This window comes from Aricia agestis, chromosome 1, assembly GCF_905147365.1.
Source record: "Aricia agestis chromosome 1, ilAriAges1.1, whole genome shotgun sequence".
Classification (NCBI taxonomy): domain Eukaryota; kingdom Metazoa; phylum Arthropoda; class Insecta; order Lepidoptera; family Lycaenidae; genus Aricia; species Aricia agestis.
Window position 1 is genome coordinate 22262894 of NC_056406.1, and position 20619 is coordinate 22283512.

Consider the following 20619-nt stretch of genomic DNA (forward strand, 5'->3'; position numbering starts at 1 on the left):
GTATGTTGTTTAAATTCATACATATTTCAATTTACAATATAACAATTAACAGCAGTACTTGAAATAATAAAATATATTATGCAATTAAGAACTCAGATTAATATTACATCTAGTAATCAAAAGACGATTAATCTGCTGTATATTCATATATTCTTAATTCATTTTAAAATTAAAATATGCAATTCATTAAAACTTGTAAAATCCTCCTAGTGATGATAGTTGCTGGCTTGATACGTGTACTGGTCAATGAAGGAGAGGAGATAATCCTTGGTCACCGGATGTCTTATACTCTCCCATACAGCTGAAAAAAGAGATAAATCTATAATGATCTGTAGACACTAATTTACAACTATGTTTGTCCAATCCATTGCTACCAAGAACCAGACAAGAGAAAATAATACCTGTACATGTTATACGTAGTTCTCTATTACATTACAAACATAATATTTATATATACATCTTTCCTTCAGTTTTAAACAGTTTAAACTTTTAAGTTAATTTGAATGAATAATAACACACAACCCGCAGTTTGATAGTGCAGTATGGACACTGATGCCTTTTTTTTTAATGAAATAAGGGGGCAAAAGAGCAAACGGGTCACCTGATGGAAAGCAACTTCCGTCGCCCATGGACACTCGCAGCATCAGAAAAGCTGCAGGTGCGTTGCCGGCCTTTTAAGAGGGAATAGGGTAATATAGGGGGGGTAGGGATGGGAAGGGTAAGGAAGGGAATAGGGTAGGGGATTGGGCCTCCGGTTTATGCCTGTTTTCACCAACGGTCTCCTAATGCTAAGTGTTCCCTAGCAATCTTTGCGGGTCAAGTATCTCTTAAAACAAACACATTTAAAAAAAAAAGTAATGTTTTGCAAAAGTTCTTACGCCTTAAGGACGAACGTGACACACAAAAAATCGTGAAATCTTGAAGGATATGTACCCTTAATGGCCACTAGGGGACCAATTTTATTATTTAGCTACACAATATTATTCAACTTTATTCTGTCAGATGTGTATTGTTACAGCCCATCTAGCCGAGAACTAATTACCAAATTATAAAATAACAGAAACTTACCCATAGCCGTTTCATATTTGTTGGGATAGGACTTGTCCGTCCGTTCCCTCATGAACTTCCACTGTCCGTTCTCGTACTTGCACTCGACGATCTTGTTGTCGTACGGTCGCAGCGCCTTCGTGCTTTTCATAGCAGCGAATGGTTTGTCAAACCCGTTCACGTATAGATACCCTAATTTCTCTGGTAACATTCTGTAAAAAGTGTTAACAGTATATTTTATAGTTGTCTGCATCTCATTTATTAGTTACATTTTTTTTTTTAGATTTAAGAGACACTTTGCTGAGATTAAGAGCGAGTATACATTGGGCGTTTTTAAATGCGCGCGGCGTTTTTAAGAACCCGGATTATATTGAAGCGTACACATGCAAGCGTGCGTTACTGGGCACACATTTTTTCGTTCGAACGCGCGTTGTTAGGGCGTCTGCTGCGCGCTTGGAGATACATGAGCGGCCTTTTTGTTGTACATTTGTGTGTAGAGTGGACGCATGTTACAAAAATGGAGATCTTACATTTTGATACTGATTTCTTTATAGATGAAATCCAAAAACAACCAGGTATTTGGGATATGGAATGTCCCGATTATAAGAACTAGAGATCGCCCAATGGTCGAAATTCGGCCTTAGTTTCAACGACTACTTTAGGATTAGGGATTAGGACTACTACCTATATTTTGTAATAAATAACTTCATCATATTTTTTCAACTCTTGTCTCTGGGACTCTGCTGATCTCAGACTGGCCGTGTAAGCATTGTCTAATAGTATTTAAGATTCAATAAAAAAAAACTATAATCCATTTTCAATTTGTCACCTTGTTGTCAACAGACTTCAACGGTTTATTTATGGTTGAACTTCAACCATAAATAAAAGAGTATAAATCTGTCATTTTTCCTATTGTGTGTGTTGTAGTGTGTGTAATGTTTTATTTGTTAAAAAACGTAATTGGTAGAAGGAGGATATCAGCCTTTATAATACCCAGTACATAGTTCATCAAATTGTAAAGACATTCTAAAATAAAATTTAAAGAACTTAGACCCGTATTGTGTTAATTTGGGATACAATGTTAGAAACATTTCATGCGTCCATGAGTATTGGGTGCACCCAATATTCTCTTCGCCTTTGTCGTCGTCTTTTGTAACGACGGTAGAGGAGCCACACCCAACAATCTCTTCGACGTCAATTTTCATACTGAGCCAAAAGTATATTCGGCCTATTAACGCTCGTCCAACGCCGTGCTAAGCGCTGTGTAATGTGTAGGTATGTACGCGATCAACGCGCGCTCAACGCTACGCCGAGCGCCCAATGTGTACCCCTGCTCTAAAACGTGTAGGTAACTTTTCTCACTGATAGTTATAGAATTCTTCCTAAACTAATTTTTCACATTATGTTTATTATTATTAAACTTTTTGTGACCCTAAACACGAAACAAGAAGTGGTTTAGACTGTAGTTAGGTATATGAATATGGCATACCCTTCCTTTTTAATTTCAACTATCTTCAGTAGAAAATCTATGCTGTTCATGTCAGGCGGCTTCCACTTGAGGACTTGGTCGCAGGCGCCTGCGATATACGGCTGAAACATAAAATGATAATTTAATTTTTATTAAATGATCGAGAAAATAAGCAGATGCCCTGCTACACGCGGAGGAGCGGGGACGATGTATTTTGCCTGTTTTTTATTTATTTCATCTCCCTAACGTGATCAGCGGGAAATGGTCACATTTAGCAATTCCTCTCAATCAATTCAGCAAATGAATTGTCAAAACTGTCAAACCGACAAATGTCAAATTAGTACAAATTACAAGACATGAATTTCAACAATTTGTCGTCTTAGACTGGGCATTGCTGTTCACCAGTTTTTCTCGCTAAAATTCGGATTAGGGATAATTCTCTTTGTGAGTGTGGTTTAGATGAGGGTACCTTAGATCACATCTTCTTTTGCTTTCCTAGAAACCAATCATCCCTATATGACTGTCTTCCCAATTTCATCCCTCGTCCTATCAATTTTAAATCGGTTTTAAGTTATGTAAATACCCCTTTTATTGAGATTTTGTGTACATATATACATGTTAACAATATTAAATTGTGATGTCTTTACTAACACTTGTTTTTGTTTTAGGTGAATCAACTTGTAAATATGTACTAATATACTTAATTAATTAACCATACCCTTGTTGCTTCACCAGACCTACAAGTCTATCTGTCAATACACTCTGACATTGGCAATCCACGAAACTGCCATTAATGAAGAAGAAGAAGAAGACATGAATTGCAAGCAGACTTGCATTTTGGGATTTTTAAAAAATGAATCATATTATGATTCAAAGCGACCATTTTAGCCCCGCAGTGCTTGTTATTTTCATACATCATGGCGTCAATATTTTCTTTTACAATAGTATACTAACTAATGAATAATGATCTACTGACAAGTGATTTATTATTTTGGTACAGTGTCAAACTGTTTCATTCACAATAAATTTCCAACTTGTAAAATATCAATTTAAATAAGTACAAATTCCAAATAATAAAAAGTCAAATTAAATACAATACAATAAAATAGCAAATTCAAATTATAAACTGTCAAGATTAGAATACAGCAAAATAAAAACACGGCACAACGTTGAGCTAACCTATTATCACATTAAAATATCACAATTCCTTTTATTTGCCACAACCACAATGTTGTTACAAAATGAGAGGAATGAGTCCCTCTTTTTTTCCCCGGATATAGTGGATACTCTACCTGTTTTAAGGACAACGGTACTCACATCCTTGGATGGCTGGAATATGAGTCCATCTGGCTCGTGGGCCAGCGTGCGCGTGAACCGCTCCGACAGCAACTGATGCGCGAGACTCACGTCCCAGAACTGTTTCAGGGCAACACGGAACGGCTCCTCTTCCTTCTTGATCGTGCCATTTATTATGGCATTGTCCCTGCAATTATTTTTCTTTATTTTTTTTCTTTTCTAGTAGCTTTTCGAGTTTCGAGTGAACCGACCAAAAATCAAACAATTTGCCACTTTATGACCTAGGCTAGGTTTCATTTTCTACTAACATTGGTCCAGCGACCCATGCCGCCGCTGCTTGGCGGACCCATGGCGTAGAGCAAAATGGAACCTACAGCGTTGATCATAAAGAAGCATTTTGTTTGTTTCTTTGTCATTCGCGATTGCTTGCGGCAAGGTAAGAAAATGAAAGAGCAAATCCGTCGATGTTAAAAAAATATATTATATACTAGTCAAAACAAAATAAGGGCCACGCGTCTTTTTTGTCGTTGGAAGCGATTACTTTCTTTTAATGCATTGTTTAAGTGGCTGACGGTTTATGATTGTGTTAGCACACGTGTTAGCAAAGATTTCTTAAGTACCCCACTTGGATATTTTTTTGAAATGGATAGTTTTGGACACTTTATTGTAACCACATGACTCTACCTGATTTTAAGACAGATTTTAAACTCATTTCAAATAAAGATTTCGTCAGGGGCAGTTAAAGTTTTGTTTTACTACTGCCTTAATTATCATTTTGAGGACATCATGCAGAGAATTCGACGACATATGGACTTAGCAACCGTATCTAGGGCCGTAACATTACTGCAAGAAGGCCATTCACAGCGTTCTGTGGCGTTGCAGCTCGGTTTTTCTCGGCGAGCGATTCAAAATGCTTGGAATCGATTTCAAGAGACTGGGGCACTAACCAGAAGACGGGGATCTGGTAGAGTAAGAGCAACCACCGCACAGGAGGACCGCTACGTGCGCTTGACGGCCCGTAGAGAGCGCGCCAGCACAGCCCGCTCTATACAAAACCGTCTGCGGCAGGCGACGGGAACCAGCGTCAGTGACCAAACGATTAGAAATCGGTTACACGAGGACCAGCAGTTCTCCAGAAGACGATTAGTACGAATTCCCTTAACGAGTGCTCATCGGGCAAACCGATTATCGTTTGCCAGGCGGCATCTCGTATGGAATATGAGTGATTGGAGCAGAGTATTGTTCACTGACGAGTGCAAAGTGAAATTTTGTAGTGATGATCGTCGCATTAGAGTCTGGAGACGTGAAGGAGAGCGATTTTCCAATGCCTGCATACATGAAAGTGATAGATTTGGGGGTCCTAACGTTATGGTGTGGGGAGGAATCTCTATGTCTGGCAGAACCGAGCTAGTGATTCTCAGTGGAGGTACGATAACGGCTCAGCGATACATCGAGGAGGTCATAGGACCCTACGTGGCCCCATATGCACACAGAGTTGGCGCAGGATTCCACCTAATGCACGACAATGCTCGCGCACACACAGCTAGAGCCACCAGGGAAGCCCTAGAGTCCGCTGGTATACAGGTCTTGCCCTGGCCTGCGAACAGTCCGGACCTGAATCCCATCGAGCACATGTGGGACATCTTAAAACGAAAGGTCCGAAGCACTGACCAACCCGTCCACAATGAGAGACAGCTGATCGACATGCTGAAAAGAAGCTGGGAAGAAATTCCGCAAGAAACAATTGTTCACCTTGTGGAGAGTGTACCTACAAGACTGGAAGAGTGCATTAGAAAACGAGGAGGCCATACCAGATATTAAAAAAAAAAAATGAACACCTTTTTATTTTTTTAGCTATTCAGTTATTTCTTTCTCTATAATTTTCCCTCAATATTTGATTTTTCGGTATAAGATGTTTTAAAATATTTTTTTAATCTTTTTTTTCATTAATTTAAGATTAATTAATTTAAAATTAATTAATATATCTAATTTATTCATTAATTTATCCTGTAATCGCATAAATTCTTGAGGGCACTTAAAAAACGTGGTGGCCCTTATTTTTTTAGGTTTTGACTAGTATACCTATTTGAAAACAACTGATATAAAACCCTAATTCGTATCAAGAATGCAAAATATTTTTTTAGGGTTCCGTACCCAAAGGGTAAAAACGGGACGGTCTCCAGGCTGTAACTCAAGAACCGCTATAGCTAGACTTATGGCATTTTTACAGATTGTGTATACTTATCTGTTGCCGCTATAACAACAAATACTAAAAACGTGTTTTTTTTTTTGCTTTTTAGGTAGGCACTTAAAATTTTCAAAAATGCCTTAATTGGGTATTTCAACAATTTTTTTTTTGATAAATGGAAAGGTCATAATATTATATAAGTAAGTTTTATAACAAAACATTTTTTTTTTCGCAATTATTCAAAAGTTATTTCAAAATAAAAATTGGAAGACACGCCGACAACTCCGGCACTAACCCGAGCGCGTGTGACGTCATAATGGTTTTTTCACCACAGATCAATAAAACCAGTAGTACTAACATAGGTACCACGAATTGTTTAACAAACGAATGTTTTTAATGGATGCGTACATCTAAACCCAAAGCCTTAAATTTATTTAAACTGATAACCAAACACACCTTCAGTATTTAAAATAGAGTTTGTTTTACAATAAACAAAACGGGCACTTAAAACATTTCTTATTTCGAGTCATAGGAGCATCAGTTTATTGTGGATTTACTAAAAAGTTTAGCTACGTACATGGCATATTATAGTTAGAGCAAACAATATTTTACTCGACCTATATTCAATTTCATTGAACAAATGCATATTTCTAGTAGAACTTGGCCTAAGAAACCGTATTTCACCCTTATCATCAAATAAAAGCTTATGATAAATAAGGTCGTTTTGAAAATATGATTTTATGTAAATAGGATTTGTACTGACGAAAACGCTTTTGCGGTACTTCCGATTTGGATGTGGCGTCATCATACTTGTAATTTAATATCTTTTATTTATCGCGCTCGTTATATGTAAGTTTATTTGTTCATAAATAATAAGAATAAGCCTAGAAAGATTTGTAAAATATATTTTCTTGAATAATTCAAATAAAACACCAGTTTTATATATTACTAGCTGTGCCCCGCGGTATTACCCGCGGTTTAAGTGACATATCATAAAAGACTATGAAAAGTACCAATAATAGTGTCAAAATGGGACGACACTGTGATGATTAAGATGGAGGTAATTTGCATAGTAGCATATGCTTTCCGCTCTTAAAACAACGTCGAAACTCCCAAACTTGTATCTATAAAGAGTCAGGAGTTCTCTCAGCATCTCCCGAACCATGGTATACCTTGGTGCAAAATCTTACTTGTTGGTAGCATATGCTTAGAAATTCTAAGCATATGCTACCAACAAGTGTGTTTCGCCGAGTGAGTGAGTTTACCGGAGGCCCAATCCCCTACCCTATTCCCTTCCCTACCCTCCCCTATTACCCTATTCCCTCTTAAAAGGCCGGCAACGCACCTGCAGCTCTTCTGATGCTGCGAGTGTCCATGGGCGACGGAAGTTGCTTTCCATCAGGTGACCCGTTTGCTCGTTTGCCCCCTTATTTCATTAAAAAAAACAGGGGCAGAACTTGGCAAACAGGAAAAATATTTTTTTATATTGTAGGATAAGCATTTAAAGCTGTTTATATTGGTATCCTTATTATTTAAGTATTGCAAAGTTTCTAAGGGGGGGTATTACATTATCATTTATATTGGATCATTTCTATGATCATATATAGGATCCAATATATTTGATCTTCATATTACATTATCATATTTCATTGATCCTATTTTACGTCATATGTGGTTTCAATAGCCAATGGAGAGCGCTAACGCTGACAGGTATTAACGTCAGGGTTACTAGATCTCAGAGAATTCGATTTGTCAAAAGACATCGTCATTTTTAATATGGCTTGTTTTTTGTTATTTCAGCAAGATTATCCAAGTAATTAGAAAAATAATTACATTACATTATTTGAAACATATTAACGAAGAAGAAATTAAAAACTCTTTTTTATATTAAATAACTGGCAACACCTATTTCTATGACCGTATTGGATCCAATAGGGATGTCGAAAATGAAAGAAAATATCGATATATCGATACATCGATATTTAAAAAAAATATCAATATCGGTCTCGATATATCGCGAAAATATCGATATATCGGTCAAATTTTTCGACCAATTTGCTTTTTTTTAAAGTAATTGATAGTCCGTCAAAAAAGTGAAGAAATTTAAATGTGGCAACATCGTAGTGTCATCCCTTTTTAACCCCCGACAAAAAAGAGGGGTGTTATAAGTTTGACGTGTCTGTCTGTCTGTCTGTTTGTCTGCCTGCGTGTGAATCTGTCCGTGGCATCGTAGCATCCAAACGCATGGACCGATTTTGATCTAGTTTTTTTTGTTTGAAAGCTGACATGATCGAGAGAGTTCTTAGCTATAATTCATCATCATCAGCCTGCTCAGTGTTGGACAATCAGGGTTTATCTGGTTCATGAAAGGCCGATAGCAACTTGTAGTCGTTTGATGGGTTTTATATTTCATTCTAGTTCGTGACATTTGTGAATATACAATATATGTATACACATATTAATGTTGACCTGGTGCTGCAGCATTACCTGGTAATCAATAGGATAATATTCAACTCCTCGCCAACTTAGAGTAGAGGCTTCGTGTTTGGGCTCATTTTAATTGCGACAACCAGTAAGAAGTAGATAGACAGTAAATATTTACATGCTGCTGCTGCATCATCACCTGGATTCTATAGGAACCGAGCTTCGTATGAACCCAAAGTGGAGGTTTCATGTTTGGGCTCATATTAACGGCCTCATCGAAAAGGACATTGATAGATGCTAATCATGAGAATATGATTATGTTGATAGAAATTATTCTGCACTATAACCAACACAAGTTTAAAAAGTATGAAATAAAATTAAATTAAGAAATTAAAAAAAAACCCCGCTAAACAACTTTAAAAAGTAATGAAATAATATTTACTGCCTTTAAGTTCAAACAATTCCTAACTTGTGTAATGTAATATTTTAGTTCATAATTTGCTGTCAAGGTGTGTCGGGGGACCGCTAATGTAGATGTTTGATTTGAGATTTCACATAACATTTCACAGCGAACCGAATGGAGATAATCAGCGACTTGGCGGTTGTAGGTTGTAGTTTACTTGGCGGTCCCCCGACACACCGTGACAACAAATTATGGACTAAAATATTACTTTACACAAGTTAGGAATTATTTGAACTTAAAGGCAGTAAATATTATTTCATTACTTTTTAAAGTTGTTTGGCGGGGGTTTTTTTAAAATTTCTTAATTTATTTCTAAAGTTGTTATTCCATTTGACTAAATTTAGACATCTAAATGATTTAGTAACTAAATTTAGTCAAGTGGAATAACATTTAGAAAGCTAGGATCCAAATTAGTGTACTAAATCGGAAAAAGTGTGGCTTCTGACTGACTAAATCAGTGTTGCCAGATGGTTTCATCCTTTTATCTGTAGTGAGAACTGCTAAATCTGTATTAAAGTCAATATATATTATGTTATAAGATCTGAAATCCATTCGTTTATAATTCATAATTTTTCGTGGAGCAAAAATTATTTCAACCATCTTTTTCGCCTTTTATTTATTTTGATTTTCGTTGAGTCAACAGCTAAGCCTATGAGAAGACCAATTTTTTGTTGCTTTGACAGAACTGGACCCATTAAGAAGACATCTGGCCAAAATCGCAGCAGAAAATATCGTTTTTGATACAATTTCGATATTGGATATTTGATATCGATATATCGTAACTAAATATATCGCCCAAAAATATCGATATATCAAATTGAAAATATCGATATATCGATATTTATTCGACAAGCCTAGGATCCAATCTCTCAGCAAATATCAAAAATCAATGATCAAGGAAGAAATGAATCATATGTCTATATTACATTATCCAATTTCATTGACTCAATGATCTCGGATCGAATATATATGATACTCTAATAACCCCATATGTCAGCGATGCTGCCAGGAGATGCTGTGTTTTCGGCACTTGCAACTGAGGAATCAGAATCTTCTAAAAACATTTGAATGTGTCAATGTCAGTCAATGTGCGCTGCTGGTAAAGGAGAACTGTCAAAAATGTCATTTTTCAAGTATGATAGAAGCGTTAGTTCCTTTTCTCGCCACGTTCATAAACAGCCTTGTCGAACTCTATAAGATTCATCTTTTGTCTTTTTTTTATGCCACCTTCAATATTGTTTATAGCCTCTGATTTTTGTTTTTCAGTCCGATTCGTTTTTCGTGTTTCAGTCAGGATAAGTTTTTTTACATATTCTTTCCGCGCTTTTGGTACCCATCTCATTTTAAAGAACGGATGTTTTTTTATAAAAGCTTTTGACACCAATTTTGTTGACATCGCGCGCCATAAACTGAAGTCCACGCGGACGAAATCGCGGGCAACAGCTAGTTAACTAATAAACATTAAGAATAAGATTAAGAAAAGTTTATTTTGAACATAAAAGTTGTAGTGAGTAAAGAAATTAAGAATTTTGACGACCTCTGTGGCTCAGTGGGTGGGCTGTTGGTAGCTCAAGCCCGGGGGTCGCGGGTTCGAATCCCGCCGACGGAACAAAAAAAAAGTTTTCATTGTTCCTGGGTCATGGATGTGTATTAAATATGTGTATGATTTAATAAAAATCTTAAATATATTATGACGTATAAAATTATTAAATATATTTCCGTTGTCTGGTACCCGTAACACAAGTCCTTCAGGTACTTACCACGGGGCCAGACTGACTCACTTAAGTTGCTTTTCTATTATATAAATAGAAAAGCAACTTAAATGAGATTAATTTGTGTCTATTGTCTCCCAGTAGACACAAATTAATCTCATTATTGTCTAATGTCACCATCTATGTCTCCCAGTCAGTGTTGATTTCCTTACGTTGCCAGGCATTGACAGGTATTATATTATGTCAGTACTCAGTGTCTTCCTAAACTGTTATCAGTGTACTGGCCTAAGCGCTTTGTTCTTCGTGAAATTTAAACTAGAGAGACGAAGCCAAAAACAACATAGAAATATATGGAAATGTTCAAATACATACAGTTTTATGTTAATTTAATGCTAATGGAAACTAATTTATGGTATTTTGATTTATGTCACACTTGACAGTACACTGATATTTTTTAGAAACACAACCAATATTAAGTCAGTGATGCCAACCTGCAAATAATTTCAGATAGGTGGGGAACCAATAGAAAATCTAAAAGTATCTATCGTTGCGCCATCTGGTGCAGATTATAAGAAGAAAACAGCCTATTCTGACGAATTCTCAAAAATTGTACACTTCCGGCAAAAATAACTAAAAGTATTTTAGCAAACATAGTGTCTACAAAATACTAAGATACCAAATAACAAGTATTTAAATACAAGATACAAAATGAATTTAAAAAAAGTATCTGAGATACAGATACAAGATACGTATTTTGTATCTTGTATCTGTATTTCAGATACTTGTATCTTAGATAAGTCACATCTCTGCTTAGAATACTGCTCACGAAACCGAAGTCACCACATATTTCCATATAAATTTTGAGGAGTTCCCTCGATTACTTATGGATATCTTCATCAGGTCACCACTTTTATGAATATGGTACCAAATTGGAATGATAACCTATACACCAAAAAAATCTTTTGAAAATCGGTTCACAAACGGCGGAGTAATCGTTGAAGTTAAAAAAAACGAACATAACACCTCCTCCATTAAATTGTAGCCTATGTGTTATTCTAATGTATAAGCTAAAATATTGTAAGTTCAGTAGTTTTTGCGTGAAAGAGTAACAAACATCCATACATCCACACATCCATACATCCAAACAAACTTTCGCCTTTATAATATTAGTAGGATCTCCATTTATTGTAGACGGGAAATGAAATGGCCAAAACTTTTCTCCAAAAGTTTTCAACATTACAAATTATTTCTAATTTCTTATTTAATTCTTTTATAATTTTTGGGCACTTTTAGACTCGTACATTTAGCACACAAAAAATGTTCAATAAAGAGAGTCTAAAATACAAAACGTATGACGTCACACTATGGCGGACAGTGTTTTCGGCATAAACTTATAATGCATAGACCAACAAAGAGTGCGAGAGAGAAGAAAATCCTTTATAGAATTATAACAAAATGAAAGAGAGAGGCAGTCTAATGAAAATTGTAACAACTTTTATTTGACAGGTCGTCAAAAGTCGTCAATCGTTTTTATGCCCTTTCGGTATTTCACATATATTGTTCAATTTGTTTGTTATTTTTAATAAATATTATTATATTTAAAAATGGTTACTTGTTCTGTAATTGACTGCAGTGTAAATCATAAGAATAATCCTGAAAAATATACATTTCACAGATAATTAATCTTCATGTCCTAATTGCTACGATGTGTTTATTTTTGCTCTATTCTGTCTTTAGCTCTCCATTTCAAATAAAATATTGTGAATCCTCCCTTTTACTTTCATATTTTGCGTAACTAAAGTTACTATTGTTCATATATTACACAAATTTTGAAGAAAAATTTTTCATTAAATTTTTTTACATATACGCTAGTGCTTAATCAAATTTATCGATATGCTTATCGATATTTTACAATAACATAAAACTAAAATAAAAATCATTTACCTTTATATTTATCACCTTAAAAAGGACATATTATCTTATTTTAAAGATTATTTTTAAGTAATAATTATCTTTTGACATACCTAGCATAAAATCAAGGTTTCACAGATCAGTCACTTGAATCTAATACTCATTGAATGCAGCTTTCAATAATATAATAGACAGTTCTCTGACAGAATAGGTATAACTGCAACTTATATACTTATTAATAGGACTGGTACTGACTTCAAAATTATGAAGATTGAGAACAGAAATACTGAGTACAGAATAAGGATTATTTAATACTTTTTAGTTCATTTAAGTATAATATTACTATTGTCTTTACCTTCAAATCGGTTCACAAACGGCGGAGTAATCGTTGAACATACATAAAAAATATATCCACAGCCGAACGTCTAACCTCCTCCTTTTTGGAAGTCGCTTAAAAATAATTGTAATAAAAAGTATTAGGGAGTGCCTCCGCTGCCGGCGCCGGTTGCCGAAATAGCTGCCGGCGCCGTTTTCCGAACTCCGAAGTTTGCCGAAGTCACGCGATGTTTGCCGAATAGGCTGCCGGCGCCTATTCGGCAAACATCGCTTGTCAAACAGAACAATGATCAAAAACATCAGACTTGAGCTAAATGACTATGAAAAGTACAAATAATAAGGTCATAATAATTGTAAGGATGCATAATTATTTGAATCCTTCGATCGGGGATTCTCGGAAATGCTATTGTATTCTATTATTGTCGCGATCACCGGTGCTCGTATGGGGCTTGAATCTTGGATGGGTTAATGGTGGTGATGATGATGCTGATAAATGTGATCTGCATAGTAGCATTTAAATACAATATCTTTGCTTCTTTAAACAACGCTGAAACTGTCTAACATGTATAAGGAATCTGAAGTTCTGTTCAGTACCTTCGGAAGTATACCACGGAGTTTATAACTGTAGCTGTGGTGCAAAATCTTACTTTTTGGTAGCTGAAAAAAGGTAGCTAAGGTAAAGCTAAGCTAAGAAAATGCATCACAAAAAACTAAAATATCCACAGCCGAACAAATAGGTACCAAACATTCACCTTTGGAAGTCGGTAAAGTCGAATATATAAATTGAGATTATAATTATTATTTCTTTTTAAATTTTGTGTATCGGCACTGGAACCTAGCGCTTTACGCATTATCACCGGCTCCCATTTTGAGTGCCAGCGCCGGCAGTCGTTGTTTTATATCTCGGTTGCCGGCAGTATACTTACCGTAGTTCCCATTACTGATATTTTTGGGAGCCGGCGCCGGCAGCGGAGGCACTCCCAAAAGTATTATGATATTTTATGATATGTATTTAATTTAAGAATAAAATATAATATACTATGTGTGTTGTTTACTTTCAACGTTTACTTTCAATGCAGCAATGTAAGGGCTGATTTACCAGATAGATTTTACCTGAGTAATAAATAAGTAACTTTATAATGTGTTATGTGTACCCCTATAAGAACCTCATGTCATAAGTCATAACTCATAACATATCCGACGAATGACGATTGACAAATCATTCCAAACGAAAATATGTATCTATTTTTCAATCGTCACCTTTTTTGCCAATTAAAATGTATGATACCTAATTTGAAATACAAAATCTGTCAAAGTTGCATATTATTTATTTCTTATAAAAACTCAAGTAAAATAACTCGAACGGACTAAACTATCGATAGCAAAATACTATACTATCACACACGCACACATTGACAGATCAAAAATGGTCACGCATTTTCGGGTTGTCAGGTGGTCTATACGACAGTATAAGTTTATGGTTTTCGGCGCCATTTATAAGGCATATTTTTCAATCATCATTTTATGGGTTTCTACTGTGTAAAATATTAAAATATATGTTGATTAGTATTTTTTTGTGAAAATAAATGATTAAGAAGCGATTAGCATGAAGAAAAAAATTAGGTCAAGTAGCCTATTTTAACCTTAAACATCAACAACATAAGGTTAATGTTGCCGTACACTATAGAAATGTATAATTAACATTGTGACGTATCTCAATCATGGCGCGTTTATAAGTCACGTGACTTTATTTAAATTTCATGAATTTTTAATTGTTTATAATTAATTGAAAAAACATTTTTTAAGCTTCTTGCATTAAATATTAATATTATTAATAATAAGGTTTTAAAATACATTAAAAAAATCAATATATATTTTTTTTAAATACCCAATTATATGTGTACCTACTTTTAATAATAATACGTCATATTAAAATAAAAAAATTAAGGGTGGCCCCCGCCTCCCACACAAAAAACACAATTTTTGGCTTATTTTTGCTCTATAATGGTACGGAACCCTTCGTGCGCGATTCCGACTCGCACTTGGCCAATTTTTTAAAAATTGCTAAAACACTGAACAATGCCGAACAAGCTTTAAAAAAAATTGACTAGAAAAAAATCTGCCCATCCGTTTGGATGCTACAATGCTAAATACATATTATATACACCCACAGACAATAATATGTCAAACTTATTTTCGTCGAGGAGTAAAAAATATAGGGGTAAAAATCATACCTTGGCCTAATAATTTCTTTTTGTATGCAGCTCAATCTGACAGGGAAGAATGGTTCTCGGCCGACATTCATGTCTTCAAAACGTATGATATCGTAGCACAGATACCTTGCCTTATCCACCCCATATGATTTGTCAATCACCATTTCCTGAAAAATGTGTGTAGAATTTCAGGACAAATAAATTAATATGTGGATTTTCTTTGTATTAACTTTATCGGCAAAAATGAAATAAGATTGCACAGACATGTTCGTTTTTAAGTCTTTAGGGTGATCAAATTAAAAACTAGGCTAATCAACATAATTATTATTAGGATCTGAGGGTGTCCCAAAATCTTTTCGTATTCGCTTCGTTAAAAAATTTCGGCTAAATGGCCCAGGTCACACCAAGATTTATTGAACAGATCCTTAAGAGTCTTAAGGGTCTGTTCACTAAATCTTGGTGTAATCTGATCCTAATAATATATGTTGATTAGTTTTTAATTTGATCAACCTACCGAAAAGGACCTTAAGAGGAAATGAAACAAAATTATACTTACGCCATCTAATAGTGTGTTGGTTAAACTTCTGCACTCCTTGTTGTGAAGGAAAGTGAGGTTACGTATCCGAAATACACAGTTGTCTCTGTCTATCATAAACACTCTGTCGTCTCCATCAATCAACATCATGTATCTGAAATAGAAGCAAAAAATAATTTTGTTATTTTGTTTTGGCAAACAAGCAAACGGGTCACCTGACGGAAAGCAACTTCCGTCGCCCATGGTCACTCGCAGCATCAGAAGAGCTGCAGGTGCGTTGCCGGCCTTTTAAGAGGGAACAGGGTAATAGGGGAGGGTAGGGAAAAGGGTAGGGGATTGGGCCTCCAGTATACTCACTCACTCGGCGAAACACAAACATAAAAACTTACATACATACATACACTTTTGAAATTTGGCACATTTGTTTGGATACTGAAACAGACTAACATATACAATAATCGGCCAAGTGCGAGCCGGACTCGCGCACGAAGGGTTCCATACTGTTGTAGAGCAAAAATAAGCCAAAAATTGTGTTTTTTGTATGAGAGCTCCCCTTAAATTTTTATTTTATTTTAATATTATTATTAATTATTAAATAACACATATAATTTAGGCCTTTGTGAAAATTTTAAGTGCCTACCTTTTACCATTATTGATAATGAGCAAAAAAGGCCAAAAAGATCATGTTTGTTGTATGGGAGTTAAATATTAATTTTATTTTGTTCTTAGTATTTGTTGTTATAGCGGCAACAGATATACATAATCTGTGAAAATTTCATAATGGTGTATTCACACATGCCGCCGGCTTATACCTCCGGGTTTGCCACGGCTTTTAGACTGCCTTGCTGCCGAAGCCGGCGGCATGTGTGGTTATCCGGCGGCGAGACCGCCTGGTATAAGGGTGTGTGGATACACCATAAGTCTAGCTACAGCGGTTCTTGAGATTAGGCCTGGTGACAGACAGACAGACAGACAACGAAGTCTTAGTAATAGGGTGCCGTTTTTACTCTTTGGGTACGGAACCCTAAAGAACTGAGCAGTTCTGGAAATATTACATACATACCCGTCGAATTGATAACCACCTTTTTTTAAGTTGGTTAAAAATGAATACAAACCTAACTCCATCCGCCTTCCATGACACTTGATAAGGTTTCTTTTGCAACAACCTAATATTCTCCATGTCCATGGAGACTGGCTGAGATCCTGGGAAGTTCTTGCCCTCCCATTTGCAGAATCTCCTGACTTTATCCTGCACTTCAGACATCAACGGCTCTGTCGTTATGTACTCTGCACCTCCAACACCAGCCATGAAGGTTTTGTTCTTGTATATTTTCTGACGACGTCTGGGAGGTTTACTAGAGCTGGTTGGTTTATTGGTGCTGGGCTCCTCATCCTCATCATCAAATTCGTCTTCCTCTGAAATATATAAATTAAAAAACTTGCTCAGATTATCAGGGTTTACATTGGCACTGAACCTTGTATGCGGGCCACAAACATATTTTGGTCTCGGTGTCGCGGGCCGCTTGAAGGGTTAAAAAAATAATGTTCTTCAAAATTTAAAAATGGAAACATTTTCACGACTTTCACGACAACTTTGCACTTTTTTGTTGGTGGGCGTGAATTTTAAAATACTTTAACTACTCGCGGGCCACTGATCTGGCGGGCCGCAGGTTGAATATAGCTGGTTTAGATAATTTTGTGATCTACAGTAATACCCCAACGGCTACCTCGTTTTATGCGAATTCGGAGCTTCGCGGTTTTTCATTTCCATCATTCAAGGGAAATCAGTGTCAGATGACTGATGCTAAACATTTGAATCGATATCAGAATACAAAAAGTGGTGAATTTTGTCAAACAAATTTTAGAGGTTGATGATGATGATTGACGACATTTAATCTAGAATTTCTAGATTTACACAATCAAGAGCTAATAATTAAGGAACTAATAGAAATGTGTAAGCATGAGTAAAGACATTAAACAAACTGTACAGGCAACATTGTTAGAATAGCTGAAGGCTTCGACACTAAAATATCTTCAGTTCAGGTTACTTTATTCATAACAATTAACAATGTAAATTGTTTTATTTTACAACATTAAATTTATGATTTAACATTTTTTTCTGAATGATTGTTTTCTGTAGACTCTGGTCCCTATTAAACATATTTTATATTATGTATTTATATTTATACCACCTATCGCATAAGTCCAGTGTACTGTATATTATTCCATGTTAGTTCTATTGTTTGTTAAATGAAGAATGCCATATTGGAATTTTTTTTTTGTGTTTTATATTTCTTAATGATAGCTTGTTACTTCATTTATTTAACATATCTTACCGTAACACCAGTCTGGTTTCTCCGGAGCTATTGGTACTTTATCCTGTATGTCATCTTCATCTTCAGTATCTTTGTAACGATTAAACAACTCGTCTAGATAATCCTGCTTATAGATCCCAGGTTCTCTGAAAATTCAGGAATGTAAATATAACAGGCTATTTCAAAGCCTTGGGAAATTCCAATATTAGATTTATTCATATACCTATAAACAAACAGCTTTTATATTTTAAGTTTTAACCCTAGAGTGGGCGCGTTATACCCTTTTTGTTTTTTATTTAATAAGGGGGCAAACAAGCAAACGGGTCACCTGATGGAAAGCAACTTCTGTCACCCATGGACACTCGCAGCATCAGAAGAGCTGCAGGTGCGTTGCCGGCCTTTTAAGAGGGAACAGGGTAATAGGGGAGGGTAGGGAAGGGAAGGGAATAGGGGAGGGTAGGGAAGGGAAGGGAATAGGGGAGAGTAGGAAAGGGAAGGGAATAGGGGAGGGTAGGGAAGGGAAGGGAATTGGGGAGGGTAGGGTAGGGAAGGGAATAGGGGAGGGTAGGGTAGGGAATGGGGTAGGGGATTGGGCCTCCGGTAAACTCACTTACTCGGCGCAACACAGAGCAAGCGCTGTTTCACGCCGGTTTTCTGTGAGAATGTGGTATTTCTCCGGTCGAGCCGGCCCATTCGTGCCGAATCATGGCTCTCCCACGTATAAGACTAGAGTATTATAAAGCCAAAAATTATAAATACTATAAAAACTGTAAATATAGGTACAATATATTATTAGTACTCACCTCACATTTGCAAACTCTTTAAGTGCAGGAAATAAGGTATAGCACAGTTGATCAATCATGTACGCAACAAGCAGAAAACCAGTTCTGTTGAAACCATGCGTGCAGTGAACTCCCACCAGCAAATTTGGATTCTCTTCAGTGAAGGCGGCAACAGTTTCAATGAATTTCCTACAAACAATACTCTTTATAATAATAAGAATAAATTTCCTGTCTGCTCCATATTATGAGATCCACATAACTTAACAATTAAGTAATTGATGTAAAAATATTAATAATAACAAAATTATTATAATGATGAAATGTAGTAAAATAAGATATTTTACTTTGTTTGTTCAGGAGAAGGTGTTTCGCCGTGTCCGCGACATTTTAACTTAAGATATTTACAGTTCATGCGTTCTATATCAGATTTGTCGTAGAAACGACTCGTGTTCGTCAAGTCGATCCACAGGCCGAGTTTCATCTGCGGAAAAAGTCACACATCAACAAAGTACTAAGGAATAAACAAACGTAGTTAACGTAACAGCTGATTCTTGCCTTCATGTTTTGGACGTGTTTAAATACATCCAACGGCGTAAATCGCTTGGACTGTGGTATTTTCTCATTAAACTGTGTACCGAGTGGCGTTTTAAAGGCGAGCAATTGTTCTGCTATGAGCCCTATGGCTAATGGAGGACAGTTCAGCCACCGACTTGGTATTGCGCCTGGATCTTTCGACGACATTGTTACTATGTCTAAAAGATCTAACTTTTAAAGTTAAGAGATTAACCAGCACTTCTACATGATTTAATAAATTTCTCTTGAATTAATATCACATAGTCACTTTCTATTTTGTGATGATAAAATAATTTTTGTGGAGCAACTCGGACATTCCTTTTTGACACAGAAAAATCCAAATGAGATCCAAGCTAAAAAGTATAGAGCCTAGAAGTGTCACTGTCAGTTGTCACCAAGGCATTAAAGGGCCCATTCACGGCAGGACTGCACGGCAGTCCTACAGTGAATGGGCCTCATTGGGCCTCACTGACGGTTCACAGTTCACACTCGGTGTTGCCGGCCGGAAACACCGAGTGTGCACCAATCAGGGAGGCCTTTTAAGGCAAGATTGTCACTAACACTTGACATCAACAGCCAACCATAAAGTTAATATACCTAATAGCGGAATATACCTAATTACCTATTAACTTTAATACTTTTATACTATACATATATTTAAGATTTTTATTATATGTTACACTGTATATTTTTTTTTATTTTTTTTTTATTAAATACTCTTGTCCCTGATTTTTATTCGAGGGATTTATGTTCTGAATACAATTTATACTGTCCTATGTCTATACACTTATCTCCTATTTCTATTTTGTGTTCTGTTAATACTATTTACTCCTTTTATTATTTTAACACAATATAGCAAACATTCTTCCCTATTTTTCTTATCTTTTACTATTTCCTTTATGCTATCAACATTAATTTCTAGTCCTATTTTCATCTCCAGATCATATTTTGGCCTCGAGTATATTGGGCATTCTGTTAGAAGATGTGGTACATCTTCTATTTTACTAGGGTCACACCTGCACGATGGGATCTCTTTGCACCTGAAGCGGTACAGATACACTGTATATTTAATACACATCCATGACCCAGGAACTTAGAAAACTTTTTGTTCCGTCAGCGGGATTTGAACCCGCGACCCCCGGCTTGAGCTACCAACAGCCCACCAACTGAGCCACAGAGGTCGTATGAAAACAACAATAATTATTTATATTTTTTTATGAAATAAGGGGGCAAACGAGCAAACGGGTCACCGATGGAAAGCAACTTCCGTCGCCCATAGACACTCGCAAGTCGCAACATCAGAAGAGCTGCAAGTGCGTTGCCGGCCTTTTAAGAGAGAATAGGGTAATAAGGGTG

General features: G+C 36.0%; 1 protein-coding gene across 1 annotated transcript; it reads right to left on the bottom strand.

The window, feature by feature from the left end:
- Positions 1–131: 131 nt before the first annotated feature.
- On the bottom strand, positions 132–19622 carry LOC121725916 (mRNA-capping enzyme). The gene is made up of 11 exons (XM_042113097.1): positions 19246–19622; positions 19035–19171; positions 18712–18879; positions 17930–18054; positions 16709–17009; positions 15615–15747; positions 15080–15225; positions 3833–3998; positions 2537–2637; positions 1069–1259; positions 132–301 (listed from the first exon to the last, which is right to left on the bottom strand). The coding sequence occupies exons 1-11, from the start codon at positions 19429–19431 to the stop codon at positions 207–209; spliced, it is 1749 nt and encodes a 582-aa protein (XP_041969031.1). The 5' UTR covers positions 19432–19622; the 3' UTR covers positions 132–206.
- Positions 19623–20619: the final 997 nt, after the last annotated feature.